The sequence below is a fragment of the Meleagris gallopavo genome, chromosome 6, assembly GCF_905368555.1.
Source record: "Meleagris gallopavo chromosome 6, MGAL_WU_HG_1.1, whole genome shotgun sequence".
Lineage (NCBI taxonomy): Eukaryota > Metazoa > Chordata > Aves > Galliformes > Phasianidae > Meleagris > Meleagris gallopavo.
This window is the reverse complement of record NC_139409.1, coordinates 15,274,993-15,299,147: the sequence shown is the minus strand read 5'-3', so window position 1 is coordinate 15,299,147 and position 24,155 is coordinate 15,274,993. Positions and strand designations below refer to the sequence as shown.

At 43.9% G+C, this 24,155-nt stretch overlaps 1 protein-coding gene across 1 annotated transcript; it reads left to right on the top strand.

Moving 5' to 3' along the window:
• The first annotated feature begins 475 nt into the window (after nucleotides 1-475).
• LOC104911362 (uncharacterized) lies at nucleotides 476-23,874 on the top strand. The gene is made up of 7 exons (XM_085227192.1): nucleotides 476-494; nucleotides 2,430-2,554; nucleotides 11,740-11,852; nucleotides 14,741-14,881; nucleotides 17,852-17,977; nucleotides 20,513-20,629; nucleotides 21,587-23,874. Exons 3-7 carry the CDS (start codon nucleotides 11,796-11,798, stop codon nucleotides 21,653-21,655), a joined length of 510 nt encoding a protein of 169 aa, XP_085083318.1. The 5' UTR covers nucleotides 476-494; nucleotides 2,430-2,554; nucleotides 11,740-11,795; the 3' UTR covers nucleotides 21,656-23,874.
• Nucleotides 23,875-24,155: the final 281 nt, after the last annotated feature.

Below are 24,155 nucleotides of genomic sequence, written 5' to 3'. Positions count from 1 at the left end.
CTTCCAGTTTCTGTAGCGATTACAGCATTACATCATCAAATCTGCATACTAAACTAGATTAAAAGCACCAGTTGGTTTCAGTGTGTGGTTCCTAGGACCTTTTTTTAGTGAGTGGTTAACCTAGGGTTATGCCTCCCTTGTATGCTCAAAGAACAGTGCCTGCACACCTCAGTCACAGCCATCTGAGGCTGTCTGCAAACCAAATCCTGGGTTACTGAGTTGGCACCAAGATGAGGGATGTGAAATCAGAGACTAACACTGAGCATTCCTCTCCTAGAACAGTCCAGCAGAAGCAGAGCAGACTGCAGTTCTCCAGGAAGAGCACCCTGCTATCCTAATTGTAAAACAATCCTGTTTCTTCATGCAGTTCCCTGTATCATCCACTATTCATTTCCCAATTTCAGGAACAAGGACAAGGGTCTGGCAGGCAGCAGATTCTTTTGGTTCAGAAACTGATTCATACTCACAGCACAACTGAAAAGTCATGCAATTCTGTAAGTAAAAACTATGCTAAAATTTAAAATTACAAAATTAGCTTTCCCAAGTTTTAATGATTGACTGTGCAACATTAATAGTGTTGCTTGAATGCATTTTTTTTCTGAATACCAATAAGTTTATGTGCTCTACTTGTTTGGCAGCTCACGTTCTTTCTCTTTCCAGTGGGTGTTGAGAAAAAATTATGGGAGACAGAAAAAATAGGAAGGTTGTGCTAATTTGAATCAGTCCACACAGGCAGCTGGAACACACACTGCTGCTTCCATTTAGAATGGGAAAGGCAAACAAGGGTTAAAGGACATCGGTGTAGTGAAGGTCCTTGAAGCAGCCATGGTGGGATAAACATAAGACTACACCTAAGCTGTTTTGTGAGATTATAGTCCCTCTACATAAGGCTCAGGTGTTAGTAAAATATTGTCTGGTTTTATAAAAAGTTAATTAAAGATAGATCTAAAATAAGATGACTTGACTTTTCTTCACCCAGATAATCCATATGTAATCTGGTGATGCCAGGTCTGGCATTGCAGCAAATGGTGGTTCTTCTCACAGAGCAGATGAGAGGAGCTGGAGCTGCCTGCTTCCAGGCAGTCTGTGCTGTGCACTCAGCAGCACTCTGCGTGCAGGCGGTGTCAGTGTGTGCAGGTGGCCTTCAGTGCATCCTGCTTAAAGCAGAGTCTCATGGAGCTGCTGCTTCTTGCAGTGATGAGGGGAGCTCCATCTCCAGTCTAGGGCCACACACAGCACGACCTATAACTCAGCATTACAGTGGACAGATAGCATGCAAAGACACTGCAGAAAGCTAGTGGACCAAGTATGCTGCTTTCTAAACCTCTTTCCTTTTCTAGACACTGGCAAAGGCTGATGAAAAAAACTCTTCTATAAAAACAAAAACATCTTGTGTGTGTTCTGTAATGCTTTTCCCTTCCAAATCAGGTTGGCAGTGTCTCTTTAATGTGCAGCACTGTGAACTTAAAAGAAATCTTATTATCAGCCTTCCTAGCCTTAAGGACTTCATCAAGTATTCCATGGTCGCTGCCTTGCAGATGCTACAGTTAAGGTGCTGGGTGGTGGGGTTTTGTTTGCATTCCCTTAAGCCCTTTTCTTGTTTTCATGTGTAGCTATAAATATCTTATCCCTGAGAAGACATGAAAGTAATCCTATAGACATTAATTAGATTCTGTGTGATTTGTTTTTCAAATTCTGGAGTCACAAAGCACAAGTTTTAATTACCCATTTTTGTTTTGGGACTAGAACTTTCAGACATATATCAACACGATCAGAAATATGTAAAAATTCTTCTCTGAAATTCTTGTATTCTTTCCCCCAGCCAATTTTTAATAAGTAAGGAAGAGCATTTGTGCCTCAATCAAAAAGCTGTGCACCCCTGAGTAAAAGTTCCAGTTCCTCTGTTGTGGGTCTCAGCACTGTGCATCTATCAGGTATTGTTCACAGAGATCCTCAAGATAGAAATCAAAAACTTAAAAGTATAGTTCATTTCAGTTCACTTTTTAAACTTTGGAATTAAAGACAGGCAGCTTAATCCCAGAGCAGCCATATCCACCCAGCTGGGTAAGTAACCACTTTCTTTATCCTTCCCTCTAAATGTTGGTACAACAAAACCGTATCACCTAATTTAAACTAAATCAGCTAATATTACATGCTTGTATTATATATTCAGACACGAAGGAAATTACTCCTTTCTGCAAATATTTTTGCAAAATTCAAGCAATTGGCTTTAGACTGATGATCAGTGTGATATTTTGGTTAGGTAGCTTTCATCAAAGTAGAAACTAGTAATGATCCATTGGTGTCAGACAGCTAGAAATTGCTGAAAGGTAGCATTTTCAGACAGGGTCTACTGCAGCTAGGATTCACGAGTTGCCATAATTTGGATTTCAAACCTACCTCTTGCATCTCCACTCCCCTCATCACAGAGAAAATCACTGCAGAGCAGGGGCTGCTGGTAACCAGATCACAGCTCTGGAGGCTGCACAGCGATGGGATGACACTACTGGCAGAGCTGAGAGGTGGAAGTGGCTTTCTGCAGAGGCTGCTGAAGGTATCCTAATGACTTTGATGTGCTTGTGTTAACCAAGTTCGATTTTTCAAAATATCCACACTATTCTCAGGTTTTCAAGTATCTGGTTTATTTCTTGTTGCCTTTCTTCTTTTTTTCCTTCTTTTTCTCTTTTCTTTTTCTCTTTTTCTTTTTTTTTCTCTTTTCTTTTTCTTTTCTTTTCTTTTCTTTTCTTTTCTTTTCTTTTCTTTTCTTTTCTTTTCTTTTCTTTTCTTTTCTTTTCTTTTCTTTTCTTTTCTTTTCTTTTCTTTTCTTTTCTTTCTTTTCTTTTCTTTTCTTTTCTTTTCTTTTCTTTTCTTTTCTTTTCTTTTCTTTTCTTTTCTTTTCTTTTCTTTTCTTTTCTTTTCACTTCCCTTCCCTTCCCTTTTCTCTCCTTTTCTCTCCTTTCCTTTTTTTTCTTTTTTCCTTTCCTAGTTACAAGGAATCTTGGCTTATGTGTCTGTGTCTACTCCCAGTAATTCTTGGATTTGTTAGCAAGTTTCTATCGATCAGAGCTGACTGAGGTCTCAAAGATAGGCTTGAATTTACTCAAAGCTAAGTTTAATTTCATGAAATTACAAAGCTGATAGAGGAAAGCAACCAAAACTGGTGGCCCCACACCAAAAGACTACAAGAGCTTGGCTATTATTAGTGGTCAGGGAATCTGTTTGCAGGAGCAACATCTCTCAGCACCTACACTGTAAGAAAAGCTTCCACCAGAGTTCTGCATGGATGGAAACCCATCATAATGGGCAATTAATACAGATCCTTGGTTTACAGACTGTTGTACTGTGACCATTTATTTGTCCAATATAGAAGCAGAGATGGACCATTAAATATGATGAATGCCTCCTTTCCTTTCTGTTTTGTGCTATCCCAAGTTTCCCCAAGCAGTACCCCTCAGATTTCATTCCTGCCTTCCCATTTACCTGCCAGAAATTAACAGAATCTGATTCAGATTTCACATATAAGCCATCCAAATCAACAATTCAACTACCCCCATACCTACTCTCCTAAATACATACTGTGAAAAGCCTGTCCTGTGGTCATATGCTATTTCAATTGGTTCCTGCATACACCTAAGGCTGTCTGTCTCATTCACACTTCCTGTCATTCCCTTTTCCAGCCCTATTCTTACCAGGTTTGTCTGAATTCTATGAACCAATCCTAAGACCATGAATAGATTTTTTTATATTCTTACCTTAAATTTACAGTTCTGTTTCTCATATTCTCAAACTCCTTGCTTTTTGAAACTTTATGTCTTTATAGAAACGTAACTCTGGATTGTGACAAATATCTTTGGGGTGTTTCTATTAGCAATATTTTGCTGTTATAAATTACTACTATTAAACATTCTGGACTGCCAAATTTTATGGATAAATGTGAAGAAAGAACCTCAACCTGTCATAGTAGTCTTGGTGAACACCTTACCAATTATTCACTCTAAAGCTACACTAGTGAGCAGAGAATAAACTGTTGGGCTCAGAGAAAGGACAGGTAGTCAGTCAGTGCATGTAACACTCACCGTGCTTCTCTTCAGTTTGTCATTTTGCAGAGGATGTGAGAGCAGATCTGGAGTTCTGCAGACTTATTGACTCACACATGGGTGAGTGTGTAAGTGCTGACTACCCTGGTCACAGATGCCTGTCTTTGGGAAAGGCCAGCAGTTAGAGCCATACAAAGACACCTCAGTGAAGGTCTGAATTTTCAAGGCACTGGACAACAATCTCTCCCACCTTTGAGGAAAGAGCAAGGCCACAGCTTGTGGCTGATTTTAGGTACAAACTCATGTGTTGTTTTTTTTTCTGGAAGGTAAGGGTCACTCACATGCATTTCCCAACTCTTCTCATTTGTTGTAGGCTGAAATTGCAACCTTTCCATGGTTGAATGAGACTGAAATTTCTGTCATTCTCAAAACTGTAGTTCTGAATGGGGTGCCAGTGACCACCTACATTTTCCCTATCAGCAAACAAAAGTTCCCCTCTTATCTTGTGGCACACATTGGTCACTGGCTCAGTACAGCAGCCAGAAGCCTTTCTCCTAGCCCAGGTGTATGGAGCAGAGGGTTCCAGAGGAGTAGAGGAGAAACTGGCTGAAGAAAGACACCTTGGTCTGCTCTGGATAAGACAGAGTCACTGAAGCCAGGAGCTTTGAAATACCGAGCTCTGAAGCTCTATCCAGAGCAAACTGATCTTTCTTAAGCATAAAACTCGGCCACGCTGAGGTGGATTTCCAGAGTGAGTAAAGAAATTTTCCTGCCAAATTTTAAGCTTTTGTTCCGAAGCACAGAACCTTTCAGACTATCTAAAGAAGAGACTGCTGTGATGGGAACAGCACATTTTTTTCTTGTAATTGTTGAGAAGCAAAACCATTTTGGCTAAAATTTTTATATATGCTCAGCCTGAGGCAATTCTTGATACACATACACAGACATCACACACCTCCAGCCTTTTACAGGCACCTGCTGTGGAAAATCTTAGTCCTAATGGCACAAGTCTGACAATGTCGTAGGCAATGGAAAATGTGGTCTAATAGTGGAAGTTACCAGGCAGCATTTAGCAGGTGAATTGTCCCAGCACCACCCAGAATTACCCCTCCACTGAGGAGCTTTGAAAAGATTCTACAATCTTATTTGCCCTTTGCAGTAATTTTCCTTTTAAAAAGCCTTGGCATGCATTTGTTCACATGAAATAACGATTTGCGGAAAGAGAGGAAGTGAAAATCCCACCCATCCTTTTCTCTCCTGGTTTATTTATTTTCCATGTGAGATTAATGAGTTTCCTGCAGCAGGGCAAGATCCGCTCACACATTGTGCAGATAAGTTAATATTTATTTCCGTTTCCAAAGGTGAGCAGACACCTTCATGTCCCCCGTTTCTTTAAAGCAGAGATCTGTGTACAGCACATCAAGTGCTGTCAAAATCAAACATCCTAAATTGTAAAACACTACTTCCATGTTGCGTGCTGCCATTGAGCCAACAGGTAAATCAGAGCTGTACTGCTCAGTGCTGACAGGAAGCTGAGTTAACTGGATTCATTTTACCAGCAGATACTTTGGAAAGAACACATAGGCTTTTTTAAAGGGCAGAGCCTGTCTTGTGCCAGGCTCAGCTGCTTGCAGTAAAGCTCATGAAGGCTGGTTTCCTACATGTTCCTCTCCCAAGTTCCCACACTCCCAGTTCCTTCCCGCGTCCCTGGTGCCATCCCTCCTCCCTGCAGCATCCCCCCTGTCCCTGCTCTGGGCAGTGAGCTGTTCTGTCTCCTCCTCTGCAGAAGCTGCAGATCATCGCTTCTGCAACCTGCCAGGTTTCACAGAGCTCCCTACTCCAAGGCTTCTCTGTCACATGCCACCAAGTTAAAGTGACCAGGAAATGGGCAGGCAGCATGAATGCAGAAGCTTTAAAAAGTTTAAAAGCGGGTCCTTAATATCAGGGCATTATATAAAATAATTATATATAATTTTATATATATATATATGTATAAGAAATGTGTGTGACTTGGTTCTAGAGCCTGTCTAAGCAGATATTTATACTGTTATTAAACTCCTCCACGGTCAACCCCTCTGCATCAATTACAGCTTCCTTCTCCTTGGCCAAGTTCCCCTTAACAACACAGAAAATTCTTATTTTTCTTCACATGTGATTTCAAGTTCTGTATTTTAGAAGGTAAACTGGAAAAAGCAATATGAATAAGTTATAGCAGCCTACAGTACCTGGTTGGGTGCTCCCTGCTGCTGGCAGTGTGCATGAAGTCACTGCTCAGAGGAGCTGTACAGGATGTGGGGAACTGGTCCAGCTGTGGGCACACTGCAGAGACCTGCCTTCTGCAGCCAAAGAGCGAAAACGCTGTCTGATAAGAGTGAAGTTCAGTAATTTTTGCGTTTACCTAATGGCACAGCTGCAGCAGAGCAGAGAATTTGATTATTCACTAGGTATTTGATATCAAGTATAACAGAAACACTGCATCTTGTGCTTAGACCTGGCAACTGAGAGAAGCAGGAATGTCTTGGTTCAAATGTGCCTGCGCTTCTCAAAAGAAAAGAAAAAAAAAAGCCTGTGAAGTTTCCTTCCCATGAATTTACAGTGAGTACAATAACACTGGCACTTCTCTAGGGGAGCAGTCACAGTCACCGCTTTCGTTATGACGCTCCCTCTGGCACAGATAAAGAGAAAATGAGCCTCTGACTCAGCTCCAGATGTGTCCTTATCATATAACCCAGACTCAACTAGAATGAATTTTTCAAGACATATGGCAGCTGCGATTGAGAATTTAGAGCAAATAACAAGCTTTCAGTATTATTACTACATTACCTATATTGCTCACAATTTAGAAGCTTGTATTTTAAAAGCAGACCTGCTGCTTCCAGCAGTGTGACTGGTGAGTGTTGTATTATACTGCCTCATGGAGAGCATCCTGCATGTTCAAAGAGTTGCCTGGATCTCAGCCTGTGAGGAACAGTGGGAATTTGGAGCCTCTCCCTCCTCTCTCAGAAGCAACAGGCAGGAGGAAGCTTGAAAAAGACAACTCATTTCCCACTTGTCACTTTAAAAGAGAAAAAAACATAGCTGATTGCAGAAGTTCAAGGAGAAGATTGTGAAGACTTCCAGAAGCGCCTTGAGGCTCCCAGGAAGGATAAGGTCTGACAGAGCTCACAGCTGTATGAAGCCAGGCAGAGATCAAAGAGATGAAAGCACTTAGTGCCCTCCTGTTCTCCTGTCCCTGCTCACCAGTAGCACACAACTGAGAACTACTGGAGCACCTCAGTAGTGCTGTGGCCATAAAGGTACAGGCAAGGGGAGAATGTTACAGTGACAAAGTACATGCAGTTTTTATAAGAAATACACAATATTCTGGAGATGCAACAGTGATCCACGAAGGAAGTATAAACACTTTCCCCATAATTAGCCAGTTCAACTTTTTAATTGCAGTCTTTTTGGAAATAAGTTCTTTTTAAGACATTTTACTTCTAAGATTTGAGAGTTGCAAATGAAAACCCATCTGACCTAAAAACTGCTCAGTTTACATTAGCCTTGCCTTTCAATAACCTGAAAATTTGGACTAACAGGTCTTGAAACTGCTGTGTCATGGGCTGTGAGGACTCAACATGCTGCAGCACTGCAGATACAGAGCTTGTAAGGAATAGAAGGGGAATATCATCTTAAAATCTGGATCTGTAGATCAGAAGTTTGTGAACACTGCAGTAAAAAGCTGGGTTAGACTTTACATTCTGTCTTCTGAAGAGTTTCTAAAATCTTCATATATCGTTCATCTTTTAGAATTTTCTTTCAACAAAGAGCTTCCTTTCTGCAAGGTAGAACAAACCCACATCTGATCTCCAAAGGCCATAGAAACATACCTCATATATTTGTATGGGACTAATTTCCATATACATTTTTTGCTTTGGAATTACACTCCCAGATAAGTGCCCAACTTGTGGGCTGCAGACTCTGACTATTACATTTCTTCTCCTTCCACCATCTCACTCTTGGACTTGCAGTGACCTAGCTTCAAAGAGAGAGGCAGACTTTCTTCCCTACCCACATCATTTTGTAGCTTACTGACTCGCTGTCTTTGGAACAACTGATTTAAATCCTTTCAGCCAAGAAGGGAATTAAAATGGTCTCTTATTTCCAGAGCATGAGCTCTACCTTCTAGGCTGCTGCACAAACAGCAGAAGATATTCCCTGGTGTGTTTTGAAATGAAAGTGGATGTGGTTTCTGCTGTCTTAGATAAGAAGACATGGAGCTGCTCAGCTTAGCAAGATGGCTGCATCTCTGGACAAATGTTTCTGTAGAAGTTTAGATACTGATCATGCTCAGGTGCCCATAAACTCAAGACATATAACAGGGCTTTATACCATGGTTCTCTTGGTCTGAGGCATCGCAAACTTGCCTAGGTTTTGCTCCAGGCATGTAGAGATTTCTTGTTGAAAGAAACCCCTTGAGGTGGTTCTGCCTTCCTGAGAGTGAGCCTGAGATTCCTCTCTGCCACAATAAACATAACCATGTTGTTCTTGCTTCCACCAAAGCAAGTCCTTCTTCTGAAATTTTCCTCTTGTCCTCTACCACATGTCAAAGGTCAGTGTTAAATGCCCAGTCTGGTGCAACTGCCTTTTGATGACAGTAGTAGCTCTTTCCACATTTCCCACCACCAGATGTCGAAAGGTCTCTAAATGAGACATAAAGGTTCTCTCATCTTCAGACATTCTGTAGGACCAAGGGCCCAGAAAGGCTCTTTGCACTGAAAGAATGAACCTGAAAGATGTCATAGGAGTGGAAAGTGATTGCAAAGGCAAGAGACTCCATCTCTGTGTGGGATTCCCAGCATCAAAAGCTTGGGAAATTCTGTGCCCTCTCAATGCTGGAGGTTGGACTGCAGCCTTTGTGTCCTTGATCTTTACAGAGAGGAAGGAAAAGCAATTTTCAGATCAGAATTTGTGAAGTTTCTCCTCCTTTCCAGATCTATAGGAAAGCTTACCACACAAAGAAGTAACATATTGCTAGATTTTATCTTATGGTTGGTAGGCAACCCACTGTACTTGCGATCATAGATTCATCCCACAGGCATAGAAAAGAAAAAAAGAAAGTTGAAGTGGAAAATAAGCAAGTGGGAAGATTATATTTGAAGAGAAGAGACCGTAAAAAGAAAAAAGCCAAATACCCTTTCTTTCAACTGTTGCTTCTTCAAAGACACTGCTTTCAACTGCAGAGGTAAAACACTACAAAAACAGTTTTGAAATTTGGTAACTGCCAATATCCCTTGAAGCTCTTTTCCACTAATTCCAAAGTTAATATAATAATGACACTTATTTATCATTAGCTGACATTTGCATAAGTTCATTTCTCCTGGACAGGCTGCAGCTCCATAACAAATGGCTCCAGCATGGCTACACTCAGAGCTACAAGAGCCTTCAAAACCAGCCGGGAGTGGCAGGCAGGCCTGGCACTGTGCTGGAGGCGGTTTCTGGTGGGTTTCAGCCCTGTGATCCCTTTGTTGGTCTTACACAGAGCATGGCACCACCACTGACACTGGAGGGGTATCCCTTCTTCTACCCACCTGGTAGTCATGCTTATTGTCAAAATAATTCTTCTTCAGAAGCCACTCACATCCTCAAAGCACCAAACTTCTAATTTGCAAAAATAAAAATAAAAATAGGAAATGAAATACCAGTGGAATTTACCCTTTTGTAAAGAAAACAAGGTCTCATAGAAAGTAGGAGCTAAATGGGACTTAGCTAACACAGGGCCCTTCAGCAGATTGCAATGTCTAGTTACACGCACTGCATTTTACTCATGGTGCAAAGAACCATTGTAGCCTAAGCACACAACTGAATAAAACATGCTGGGCAGCTTTTGGCAATGAGGAGTCTGGTTCTCATGCTCAGAAACAGAAAGAAATGTTTCTCTTTCCTAGCTGCTGTAATTGGTTTTCCCTAGTCACGGAACGAAGAGAACCGCTGTTATGCAAAAGTTATGAGCAAATACTGACCACTTCCTCTTTGAATTCCTGTTGCCATTTTTCCCATCCGCCGTATTCCTTTTTTCATAACTCCTTCTGATAGCATAAATGCTTGTCTTAACAAGAGGGCAAATATCAGAGAAGAAACTGCCCAAGTCAAGGTTCACTTCTATACTAACAGTGTTTCAGAATTGTGCTGAGATGAGGCAGGGAGGTCTGGCACCACAGGATGTGAAGCCCTGAAATGCAGGATATGAGGATCCCTGCTGGGCAGTTCTCACTATTGCCTGACATATCAGATGCTGCTGATCAGCAAATCAAAGGAACAGCCAGTTTTGTCTCTGACTGCTGAGATATAGGAGAGAGATACAAGAAAGGTGCAAGCTTGTGGCTTTGCTGCAAAAGTCTGTGATGGGGAATGTTCACATGCATGGGATAAAACTGAATGGGTCTATGACAATATGACAAGGACGCAGAACTCCACAGTTACTGTGTGGAGATTTGCATCTGTATTTGCTGCTGTGGAAAACATGAAATATGAAGGAACAACTCTGGAAAATAAGAGATTTCCAATCTTTGCCAACTTCCATCTCTGCCAAGGGCAGCAGTGAACACTTTTGCCCAAGCAGTGACCATTACAAACAAGCCGTGGCACAGAAGAATCAAAACTGGCACCAGAGAGTCTCAGAAGCACCTCTTCCCCACAGACCTGTGGCTCCTGTAGGAAGAAAGCCTGATATATGTAAGCAGGCTGAGGCACAAAGCCCTGGGATGCCTTGAGAGCAGCCCTGGGGAAGTGCTGAGCTCTCACCCTTGCAGCTGTGCAGAGGACAGAAAGATGCAGATAAGGTTGCTCAGGTTGGACTGCATGAGAGCCCACACTGGACAAGTTGGGCAGTGGCCAGGCTGTGATTTTCTCTCCTCTCATCACCCTCAACAGTGCTAGTGGCCAATTGTGCAACAGAGGCATGGCTCTCCTAATAAAGTATGTCCTAACTTGATCGGTGCAGTGTTTACCTCCTGATGAGCTGCCCCTCTTCTAGCTGACGGAAGCAGTAGGCTGTATTCTTGCAGCTCTTCTTACAGCAGTTCCAGCACAGAACATGGAAAAAACCTCAAATGCAAAAAGACACTGAACCTGTGAAAAAAAAAGCTGAGCTGCTGCCATCAGGCTGCCTGCTGCTGTAAAACCTGATTTGAAACCTGCCTCTGCACTGCCAGCAGGCAGCTGGAGGAATGAAGCAGCCACTGGTCTAAGCAAGGACAGATTGCAAAAGGATTTTAGGTGCCTCAACAGCAGGTGGACATCCCTCAGGACTTCTAAAAGCTCCCAAGAATTAAGGATGGATTTTGTTGAGCAACACCTCTATGATTGCAGCCTTGAGCCAAAAGGCAGTACTACAGGAACTGAAGTGCAAAAGATGAACATTTAAAATGTACTCGCTGTGATCCCAGAAACAGCAAAGGAAGTGTCAAATCAGTAAGGGATGAGGAATCCCAGGCAGCAAAGGAATCCACAGGGTGTTGGTGGGATGCTGCAGCCTCTGGAAGGAACGAGCAGGTTGCACATTCCTACTCTGCCCTAGCATTTGCTGTTTGCTTATTATAAACATAGTTAAATCAGAAGTGTAATTCAAGAGAGCAGAACTTGGTCTGCTGCGAGCAAGACTTACAGCTTGTTGCCTGTGACCTTTCTGCACTCCTGAGCTATTTCCTGGATTTACTTGCAGGTTTTGGGAGCCCATTCACAATAGTTCTGTCCAAGGCTTATTTATCTCACTCCTTAATGGGTGTTCACAGGAACATTGCACCTATGGGGCATCTTCTGTGCTTTTTAGCAAGATAAGTAAGAGTAAGGATTTTTACTTCATGGTTTACAATTTGAGTTAAACATCACAATTACAGATATATTTTTAAAATGATGTATCATACACTCCCCCAAATCTGAATCTTTTTTTCTTTTTGAATGGAGTTAGTTGCGTGGATTTTTGGTATCTGTCTGCTGGATCACCTTTTGGAGGTGCCAAGTCTATCCCCCCATTGACTCTAGAGGGAAGCAAAGACAAGCCAGCTTCTAAGTCAGACCTCTCTCTATAATTAGGTGAGATGGATGCAGGCCTTACTGTAAGCCATATGCTTCAATTACCCTTTCTGTTTAAAGGACACAGCAATTCTGCCCTCCCTGGAGTGCCCTTAAGTAAATTTTGTGCAACATAACAATGGATGAAAATTCCAAAAGTATTTACAACACTCATGAACAAGAGCAGAAAATAAGGTTGGTATGAAACATTGCATTTGCTTATTCATACATATGTTGAATCTTTTAAAATGATTGGTCCCTTCCTAAGTTCTGTTCTCCCTGTAGGGCTTTTTGAGAGCATGCTCCATCTCAGTTCTCTTGCAGAGAGAGGCTTTGCAGGGAGACCTGGACAAATAGGATGGCAGGGCAGTCACCAACCGCTTTCGGTTTAACAAGAGCAAGTGTCAGATTTGGCACCTGGAACGGGGCAGCCCCAGATTACATGCATGGACGGGAAGATGAGAGGCTGGAGGGCAGCCCCGCAGAAAGGGACCCGGGGGCTCTGGATGATGGCAAGGTGAATGTGAGCCAGCAGTGTGCCCTGGCAGCCAAAGGGCCAACCGTGCCCTGGGGTGCACCAGGCACAGCTCTGCCAGCGAGTGAGGGAGGGGTTATCTGCTCTGCTCTGTGCGGCCTCAGCTCCAGCACTGCGTGCGGTTTGGCCCAGCAATATATGGACATAAAACTATTAGAGAGCATTCAAAGGAGATGGTGAAGGGTGTGGAGGACAAGATGTGTGAGGAGCAACTGAGGTACCTGGGTGTGCTCAGACCAGAGCAGAGGAGCTGAGGGGAGATCTGATGGCGGCTGCAGCTCCTCACAGGGAGCGGAGGGGCAGCGCTGAACTCTGCTCTGTGTGACAGCGACAGGGCCCGAGGGAACGGCATGGAGCTGTGTCAGGGGAGGGGCAGCTGGGGTCAGGGAATGGTTCTGCACCAGAGGGCGGTGGGCATGGAACGGGCTACACAGTGCTGTGGGCACGACCCTAAGTGCTGGAGTTCAAGGAGCATCTGGACGTTGCGTTTGGGTTTGGGTGGTGCTGTGAGAGTTGGGGGCTGCACTCAGTGATCCATGTGGGTCCCTCCAACATGGGATATTCTCTGACTCTGATTCAGTTGTTTGAAATTGCAAATCTCAAGAAACAAACAAACAAAAAGCCAAAAACATACAAGCAAGAGCGCGGCACGGTAACCCGCCCGACCCCGCTTATCTGCCCCCACATCCCGCGCACGGCCCCGCAGCGCCGCGGCTCCCTCACTCCCTCTGCTGGCGGGCGGCAGCGCGGCCGGACATGCGCAGTGGCGCTCCTGACGAGTTATGGCGGAGCCGCGGGGAGCGGCGGGGCGGGCTGGTGGAGTCGGGTCGTGCTGCCCTACGGCGACGTGATATGGCAGGACACAGAAATAGATGCGCGGGTGGGACAGGGCGGTAGGGACGGGTCATAGGTTCACTGGTGTCATTGGCGTTAGTTCTGTCACACCACAAATACGTACTGTTTCTCACCAGTGCGTAATGGATTTGAAGCTTTCCTCACAGTCGTCTGCACGAGTTCTTCTGCAGATGTACGTTTTGTAAAATAAATGCTGAAGGCAGCAGAGACATGCTGTGAGTGACCAGGTAAATTGTTTGATCTGCTCGGCCGATTGCAGTCAAACTGAACATCAGATTTTATTTCTTCTTAATGAAGGAGAAGCAGGGGAAGAGCGAGCCCCTAAAACAGCAGTGGCTGCAACCCTGCTCCCCTCAGAGCCAGTGCTGCCCATGGGGAATGTGCTCGAAATCCCATCTGTGTTTCCAAACTGATGTTAAATTATTGCACACATCTCGGTATTTGCTGTGCATGGATGTATCTTCTGTTGGGAAACAACACATTGCAGCGATGGAAGATAACCTGAATTCTTCCATCCCGTTAACTGCAGGAGGTCTTCTGCCCGAAGGGCCGTGTCTGGCAGGCAGGCTGGTTGGGCATCACAGCTCAGCGCTGGGGTTTCAGTGACCTGCATACAGCTGCTGGCTGCGGCTGAGCCGGATGGAGCCATGGCTGTATGGCTGTATTGGAGACTGAAGTGAGCCCAGTTGGGAAGGAGTGGCAAAACACCCCATTGCGACCAGCCCAGAGGCTCCATGCAACCTTGGTATAGATCACCTCACAAGAAGACACCTCAAGGTGTCATTTGGTTTAACCTGGCAGGCATCTAAGCACCACACCTTTTAGTCCCCAGCAAATGTAAGGCAGAATTACAGAAAATAAGCTTTTTAATCCCCCATAAGTTCAGCGTGCCTTGTGCACCTACTGCAAAGGGAAACTCAGAACTGGATTTTAGAATGAGGTTTTTGGAAGCATAGAGCCTGCAGCTGAACACTGCTCTGGGGAGTGGGGGAGGGAGGCAGTGCCTGCAGGTCTGAGGCATCACCTCGCTGTGTTCTACCTTAGGCTGCAGAACTGACATCAGTCTGTTTTCTCTTGGAATGCTTGATTTCGTGGTTGAATGGCTGAGAGCTGATCCAGATACCATGGCCTCCTCACAGTTAGAGAATCACAGAATCATTAAGGTTGGAAAAGACCTCTAAGACATCTGGTCCAACCACCAACCAATCACCACCATACCCACTAACCATCTCCCTTATCTCCCTTTGCTTCCAAATCCAGACAACAACTGCATGATGAGAACACTGGCAATGCTGGAGTGCTACTTGGGCACCAGCTGCTGCAGCCCCACTGCCCCAGAGGGCCAACAGGGTCACTGTCGCTGCTGCAAGGAGCTTGGCACAGAAGAACATCCCTGGAGCAGGTGGGTGGCCGTCAGCCCTGCATGGCACCTGGTACTGTGACCAGCACCGCTGCCATGAGGATCCCCAAACAGACAGAACAAAACTTGCTTTCATGGGGCCACTGCATCTCCTGGCTAGAATGAAGGTCAGGCACAAATTACAGCTTTGATTCCCTAGGGATTCCTGCCTCTCACTGTGTTTTGGCAGCTTAAGGCCTCTTTGATATTTGAGCGAGGCCTTTCCCTTAGCACATCTGATCCTGATTACGGTTTAAGGCAATGGTAATTCTTTACCTCCCCAAGGCAGCAATTTTGAGAAGAGAAAGGGAAAACAAGTACAGTGTGATAGTTTAGGAGAGGGGCACATTGCACAGGATTTTAACCATTTCTCTGTTTTACAGCCATAGCTCTTTACCACTATCGGTACCAGACCCTTCCCATGGCAACATCCCATGTCCAGCAGTGAAAGTGCCTGGAGGCAGAAAAAGTTAGGTTATCTATTTATGTATCCAGACATTGAGTTCTGAACAACAAAGCTGTGGCTTCGGTAGATTTTTTGTCACTTTCTGCTTCCTGGTGAGCACAGAGTGAGCAGGCGTTGGTAAGTGGAAAAGCTTTTCTTACTGCAGTGAAGAGCCCAGGTCCCACTCGGTACCACCATCACCTCTCTCCTGCTTCAGACTTGAAGGGGAGGTTTGCTCTGAGTCTGGCAAGCACCGAGTGCATCTGAGACAATATGGAGGTGGCAGAAAATAGCAGTGCTGATTTGCTTTTGTGATACGTCAGGGCAGTGTGTGATACAGGCACTTTGGCACACAACAGTGGGTTTCTCATGCCTGTTCCTAACGTGCTTCGTTCCCTTGTTGCTTTGGCTTCTCTGCCTTAGTTACACCGTGAGCTCCCCAGGTTCACTGAGGCTCTTCAGAGGCCATGCAGGGGCTTTACAGTGTGGAGGGCCACTCCTGAAGCTGGCACCATCAGCTTGCCCTGAGACAAAATATCACAATTCACAAAAGCACTAGAAGCACGAATCACAAAATGATTCCATTACCTGTCAGCACTATAAATGCCTCCAGTTAGCAGAGGCCTGTGCTGGGTATGGTTCTTTGGTGAAGGTGATCATAAACACCTCTCAGGGAAGTGAGGGAAGTGCACTGTATTTGCCCGTGGAGCTACCAAGAAACGGAGCAATTAATAAAGGACACTTCTAACATTTTTGCTGAGAAAAGGACATTCTGTAAATCCCAGTCCATAACCCTTTCCAAAAAGTAATGCAAAACTGTCACAGCGCAGGAGGGGAATGAAGCAGCACCAGCTTTCAGTATTGCTGTGATGTAGTGAACCTCCTCAGGGAGCGTTTTACAAGCCAAAATTTCTACTCAGTTGATGCTAAGGAAGGGTCCAACATGGGATTTTCCCCCTTTCCATTAGCATTTTAATTAGACTTTCATATTATCTTGGGTTGTACAGCTTGCGAGGAATACCTTGTGAAGGAAAAAAACTTTATACCTGTATCTCCCTGTGTGTTTTCTTTGTGTGAAACAAGCAGAAATTTGAGAGCCCAGGTGGGCAGCGGGGACCCCGACTCAATGGTAACACTGCAGCCCGCAAGCTGCATCTCGTGCTCATAAATCAGCCCAATTATTCTAATGAGGAGAGCTGGGTCCCTCTGCTTCGAGCCCTGCTGGTTTACTGAGAGAGGAGAGCAAATAATAGAGAACAATGGCAGCTTTTGGGTTGGGGGTGGGCAAAGGGATGGGGGACAATGGGCGATGCTTCTCACCACTGCCACTTCAGGAGGGCAGCAGGGCGGCTCTGCATGAGCCCCGGCTGTTATTCCAGGTCAGAACGGAAAGTGGTTCCTTTTCTTGCTCTGTATTAGTTTAAGTTTTCTTGCAATGGTGAAAATTAGAAACTTGTTTTTCTGCAATGTCAACGCAGGTTCTTATTTACTCCGTGAATCTGGGAGCTGAAGCTCTAAGAAAACCACAAACTACCATGAGATTTATTAATGAAAGATGAGAGCCAAAATTACAAGCGGCCCCATTCTTTGTTTTCTATGTTTTCATCCTGGTCCCTCCTATTGTCCCCTCTCAGCGATGACTGAAACAAATCATTCAGGTCTAGATCTCTTATTATGACACTCACAGAGCCTCCTTGCTATTGTTTTGGCCAAATTAAAAACATTTGTCAGGAGTAATTGTGGAATGGCATAAAAATTCATCTCTATTTTGCTGACGAGGACTTAATTACTTCTATTCTATTGTGATAAGTTATGTACTGACTTCAGATATTTTTTTAATACAAAACATTTTTTAAAATGGCCAGTTCTGGCAGTCCTTGTGACATTCGCCTCTCAGGAAAATTCTTCTTGATCTCTCGGGATGTTCTCAACAGCTTATCCCTCTTTTCTAATGTCAGTTTTCCCAAAATGTCTTCTTATTCCTGCCCCACACACAGCTTAAGTTGTGTCCATATTTTCAGCCTTTCAGGCTCCAAAGAAAGTCCTGTAATTAGCAGATAAACCTTCTCTTTGGTCATCAATCCCCTCTGTGTTCCCTGTGTTGATTTCAGTGAGCTAAATGCATTGAGATATTTGGAGATGTCCCCACCCCATCTTCAGCCTGAAGCACCACGGAGACCCACAGCTGCTGCAGAACACAATGAAGCTGCCAGAGACACTAGTGGGGGGAGCTGAAGGGTTTGTAGACAGAAAGTAAGGGGTGTGGTGTAGTGCCTACAACCATGGACTGCAAGAGTACCCTTCTTAAAGCCAACAGAATAGCATCTTTTTTGATGGAAATATAACAATGGGACTTCAGCATGACCAGCACCCAGCATTCAAAACAGCATGCATGAGGCCAGACACAAACTGAGAGACTATCTTTAAGTCATTAAAAATATCCAGAATTAGTCATATTTGCTTTTTATTTCTGAGCCTTTCATGTTTCCTTGCTTTTGTATTTTCAACCATTCCTTTACCGGGAGCAGGATACAACTTCAGGGGAGAGGAGGAACAAAGAGAACGCCTGGATTTGGGGTGCTGGGCTTCTGCATCATGCACCAAGAGCCACAAACTCCAGAGAGCCAGCAGAGTATGAGACCCACAGACTTTCAGTAAGCCTTGTGATATTAAAAAACATCTCCGGAATTCATTAAATTCTTAGTATTATCTCCAACCTCACCAGTGAATTTTAAAATCAGCTTTGCACCAGAGGTGTTTCAGCATTGTGCCGTGCGGGAAACACAGCCAGAATCAGAAGTTACAGGTGGGAAAAGTCACCCCTTGGAAATTCTGTGACACGGCACAGCTATTTTGTTCTGCTGTTTTTAAGTGCTTTGCTTCTGTTAATGAGACTATTTTAACTACAAATTAAATCAGAATCTCCTGATGAAGCAGAATCAAGCAGCAGAGGCAGCACTGAATGGCTCAAGCAGCACAGAGCAGAAACAGAGATGAGATTCCCAGCTGCCCTGAGTGCCCACATGCTGCAACTGTGTGCAGCATCACTGCCTTGCTCCCACTGCCAGCTTGCTGTGCTCGCCAGCACCCTGCAGCACCTTGTCCCATGTGCTCACTGGTGGCAGGTGGGATTAAGGGGTTGGGAAATTGAGGCTGTGCAGAGTTCTTGGCTTAGAACAAATGCTGTCCTTAACACATTTGGCAGGTAAATTCAAAGACAGAGCTTGGAAAAAATGTGAAAAAATAATTTATGTCCAGTTGTAGCAATCCATTCTCTGCCTATGCAGCCCTGGTGCCTCAGACCTCCCTTCTGAACAGTAAAACTAAGGAGAAGACAACAAGCCACCATCTATTGCCATATTTAAATCCAATTGCTTTTTCTTAAAGCTTCCATTTCAGATCTGAGGCCAAACCATGGGCATGGATGATCCCAAAGCCAGGAGAAACTTGCAGTGACCAGAGCTCCATGGGAGGCGGAAAAAAGAAGCGCTTTCATAGAATCACAGAACAGCTTGGGTTGGAAGGGGCCTTCAAGCCCATTCGGTTCCAACCCCAGACACGGGCATGGACAGGGCTGCGCCCAGCAGATCAGACTGCCCAGGGTCCCATCCAGCCTGGTCTTGAATGCCTGCAAGGATGGGGCACCCACAGCTTCTTCAGGCAAAACACTGCTTTACTCAGGACACGTGCTGTTAGCCAGAACAGACGTTTCAGATCTCTTTAAAACATTTCCCACCAAATAACCAAATGCAGAAGTTACTTAAAAGTGTTCCTGCAAGGCAATAAGGGAAGATTTAACTGAAGTCCACGAGAGCCAAGTCACACCTCATTGTGTTTGCTTGCTGCTGACTTCACTAAAATCTTAAACTATAAAAAAAATACATTGGTAAAGTTAAAACAGTCATCTTAATGCTTCAGAGATACACCAATATGAGAATACATGGTTTTACTAAGAGTTATAGATTAATTTCATATCTAAATCATCACCAATAAGTGTACTGCATCACCAAGCTCACTTAAAATAAACAAAAAATGGATTTTAAGATAAACAGGCTCAAGGCCAAAAATCCACATTCTTTGTAACCAGGGAACTGCACACATGAATGCAGCTATTGGAAGAATAATTGGTCCACAGTTACAGGCAAACACAGCATTTTGTTGTTTCCCCTTCCCCTTCAATGGCTGCTGGATTTTAGAATTTGCATGATGACTACTTTTTTTACTGAAGGAAAAAAATAGAGCTCCCACAGGGCAGCTTTACCCGCCTACCATATGGAATTGGCTTTTCTTTTTTTCAGATTATCCCATTTATTATTATTCATACCTTTAAAGAGAGGGAAAATTCTTTCCATACTCAGACCAATAATGATGTAGGAGGGAGGGAATTAAAAAATAAAAAGCCCCTCTCTCTTGTTACTTCTGCCAGCAAGCCAGCAATTCAGATCAAGGCCAGCAATTTTGTCCTTTTATGCTTTTCCTTCTGTGTGATGGAGGCCTGCACCAGACACTGTTCTGCCTCGGATTCTTTCACAGGATATCAGAAGTCTGCTCTCCCCTCGCCAGAGCTGAAATGATGCGTGCCAATAAAAGAAAGGAGAGTTTTCTCTGGTCCAGAGGAACCAGCTTTGCTACTTTTTGATGAAAGTAGAAACCCACATGCAAACCTGTAGGGTTTTAGCTGTTGTGAAAATGATTGAGCTGCTGTCCTCTTTCAGAAACTGTTTGCATTCAGTCACCCCACATAGTAGGAAAACCAATTGTTCCTTAAAAATTATAAAATTCTGTGCAGAAACTGTTGGTACCCAGAGATTTCACAGCATGCCATGCGTTAATTGCCTCTCCTTCCACTCTGCATCTGGAACATTCATCTCTAATGCACCTTACTGAGGAATATATTAGTTTGTAAAGTGGAGAAGGACCACAAAGAAAACTGCTGAATACATACAGTGCCTTAATGTAACAATTTGCAAGTAGCCTTACTGCGAGCATGCCCCACTCTAACTTTGCACAAGTTTTCTATTTTGCAATATAGGTCACATTCAGCAAACTAAGTGACCTTTAAGACCCCTTTCCAAACGAAATCATTCTATGATAGAGTGCATGGAGAATTACATGGCTTCATCAATGAGATCATTGATTTGCAAGCTCCAACACTGTACTCCTTTTTCCTCTTTTTAACCCAATTATAGGCTTTGCTGAAACACAGTGCAGTCATTTCTGGCACAAACTCAAGTCACCCTGCATATAGCAGTGCTATCAGCATCACTTCTAGGAGAATCTGCTCCATGAATTTCCCAGGCACAGAGGTGAGGCTCACTGGCCTGTAGTTCCCCAGGCCTTCCTTTCTCACTTTCTTAAAAATGGGAGCGATGTTTCTCTTCTCCTGTCACCGGGGACTTCACCTGACAGCCACAGCTTTTCAAATATGATGGAGAGGGGCTTGGCAACCACATCAGCCAGCTCCTTCAGAACCCTGGAATGCATGTCGTCCATCCCCATAGACTTGTACATATTCAGTCTCATGAAGCAGTCTTGGTCTTGCACCCCTGCCCCCCACTCCCCTTTGACATTCAGGGACATGAGATGCATGGGAAGCCTGACTGCCAGTAAAGGCTGAGGCAAAGAACTCACTGAGTACCTCAGCTGTCTCCATGTCTGTTGCAGACAATTCTCCCTTCTCATTTATCAGAGGGGATGCGCTCTCCTTTGCCTGTCTCTTCTGACCAATGTACTATTGAGCCTCTGCTTGTTATTCCTCACATCCCTCACCAAATGCAGTTTGATCTGCACCTTGGATTTCCTGATCCCATCCTTGCATGTCTGGATGATATCCCTGTATTATTCCCAGGCCATGTGTTACCACATCCCATATTTATTTATTTTCAGATGTCTTTAAACAAAGTCCCAGTCTGCTGGTACGAGGATATTTTTACTGACCCCCCCCCCCCAAAAAAAAAACACTTTTTCTTTGATCTCCACAGTGTATCACGAAGATGGAGAGCTAGGTTTCGTCCACTTACACCTCAGCCTAAAAGCCAACCTTGTTAGCATGGATTTTTTCATAGCTTACAGCTCTTCTCAGATCAGGGTCTGTTATTTTTCTGCCAAATAATGTTCTTACCCTGTCCAACCCAAATGTTTGTGGCATTATCAAATGAAGTGAAATCCATTTATCTTTGCAAGCAGGTGTTTTTTGGTGTGGTTTTTTTGACATATTTTTTCTTCCTCCCCAATATGCCCGAACACATCTGGTCAACATGAAGATAACAAAAGTATCTCCAACTCACACATGGCAGAAGAGCAGTGTGTTTCTGGTTGGCAGACTGGGATAACTAAAAACATGATCAGCAAGGGGCTAGGAACCAGGATAACTGCAGGAGGAGAAAGAAAGCAGCTGACAAAAGCCAACACAGCATGAAGAAGAGGAAGGAACTACAAATGAGCATTTAAGGAGCAAGGCTATGGGGAAAGCAGGGGGCACAAGACCTAATGAAAGTAATTAATAACTGATCTATTTAAGTTGTCCTTTCTAGTGGCAGACAGTATTGAAATATCAGGCCGATTTCTACTTAGAACATTTGATACTTACTGAAATACTTTACATATATATATACACCCATATACACACATACACACACATATTTATTGTAGTGTGTGAAAGTAGAGAATACTGCTCTCAAGTGTCAACTGTCCTATAGCAAAGAGGTTTTCAATCTGGATTCATAGAACTAACTTATTTTCTCAGTGGAAGAGCCATATCCATCCACATCACTAGTTCCTGACTTGCCAGGCTATTTCAATTCCATAACCCAAAGCAAAAGCTGTGGTGGAAACGGTTGCCATACAGCCTGCCGCTGTAACATACGGTCAGAACACTGTTGTAAGGGACTCAAATGCAGATCCACTAATGAATGTAAACATAAAAGAGACTCAGTGCTCAGAAATCCCTTAAACGATGTTGGTACAAACGCCTGGTGGTCCTACATACACTAACAGAAGGTACTAAGTAGCTTGTTGAACATCAGAAAGAGAGCAGGATCTATAAAGACAAGATATCTGAACAAGGTTACAGTTGTGAAAGTAATCAGTGAACGATGACTGGCAAGTCTTTCTGTTCTGTGACCCAGCTCCTACGGTCAGCTCCCAAAGGTCTATGAGCAGGGACTGGAGAAGGAAGCACTGAGAAGTGCGAGGGGCTGCTCTGGAACAGGGGTGGTTTGTCACACTGGATGTATCCATGGAGAAGTGAGTAACACTTAAATATCATCAGAGCACTGTGTACAACATGAAATAATAGCAAAAAGCATGTCCTTGTTCTGTTCTTTCTGTCCTTCCCTCTAACACACAGGTTGAGGATGTATAATCCTACATCAAACACCAGATAAAAGGTGTGGCTCTGACAAGTCCAGTGACTCCTGAGTGCACAAGATATCATCAGCATCCACACTGCTGATGTGTTTTGGCAGGGTAAGGAAACCCTCGCTGAGCCCAGCACTGCAGCAGATGCACTGCTTTCAGTTAGACCTGGGCTCCTGCTTCTAAGGCTAACTTGGTTTGATCAGATACTACATTCCTTGTGACTGACAGCATGGACTGGGTTTGCTCTTTTTCAGCTTGCTTTATGAAATATGACTGTTATAACCACTTGCTTTGAATCGCCCCATAACCCTTTATGATGAGCTGCATTAACAACAGTGTTCTCCCACTCCTTGGCCCACGCCCCTCAGGGTGAGGCATCTCTTCCTTTAAAGCCAGCAACTATTCTTGGTGAAGGACCAATATTTAATGAGAAGACTCTCAGGTTTGTCCATTTCAGCAAGCATTCCCCTTAGAACTGCACAGTAAGCAGCACAAATCTCCAGCAAGATCTCTGCTACTGGACAATTGTATAAACATATGAAGAATTATTGCTACTTTCTTTGTTTTTTAAACATCTGACTTAGAATACAGTTCAGCTCTGAATAATAATTACATAAAAATGCATCACAAGAGCCCAACTATCATGCTGGTTTTCATCTCAAGCGCTCTGACTGTACAAGAAAAAAAAAGAGGCTTTAAGCAATTTAAAGCCTGCAGAATATTTAAAAAAAAGATTTTGTCTCTGGAAGAGAGATTCATAATCACATCTGATCAGAATGGGGTCTTTTGTATCAACAGGGTTATAAAAATAAAACAGCAAAAATAACACTAAAGTAGGAATTTGAACTTATTCTGAGTATAGACAGGGAGGTGACCTCACGTGCCTTGGGGTGAGACGTGCCAGAGGAACTGAAGCTCCTGCACCCAGCGGTGGAACCGTGATCAGTCACACCTCCAGAGGGCGACGGTCCGGCTGCTCTGCTCCTCTTCTCAGACGTAGTGAGTTTGACACCATGATTTTCAATGCTGCAGCTAAAGGAGATTTTCAAGTCCGTATTGAGATTTTATGTCGAATTTGCTGTAGCGGTAGTTGCGGTGCGCCTGTAGCCTTGTCTTGCAGAAACAGACCAAATATATTGATTGTACCACCCCACAAGATCTTGTGAGACTACTTTTGAAAGTGTTGCAAAAACGAAACTGTTTTTTACGAGCCTTTACCCCTTATAAAAATCATTTTTGTGATATCAAACCAAACACCTCATTCCTTTCAGCACAAATCCCATCAGATAAAGCTATGAAACAATATATAAACCCCTCTTCTGCAAGCCTGAACCTCTCCGTCACATTACTTTGCCAGCTAAATGTGTCCGCTGCACACATCTGGCTTTTAGATAAAGGGGGATACTGCATGAAACTTTATCTCAAAACCAACTGAGAAATACAACAATCAAGTAACACAATGAGACCACAGAA

Bases quoted from the DNA above. Each gene is read 5' to 3' on its own strand.
- LOC104911362 (XM_085227192.1), top strand. From the start codon at position 11,796: ATGGGTGTTCACAGGAACATTGCACCTATGGGGCATCTTCTGTGCTTT. The intron at 11,853-14,740 runs TAAGTAAGAGTA...TCCAAATCCAGA, and splicing joins TTCTGTGCTTTTTAGCAAGA to CAACAACTGCATGATGAGAA. The intron at 20,630-21,586 runs GTGAGGCTCACT...GTCAACATGAAG, and splicing joins TGAATTTCCCAGGCACAGAG to ATAACAAAAGTATCTCCAAC.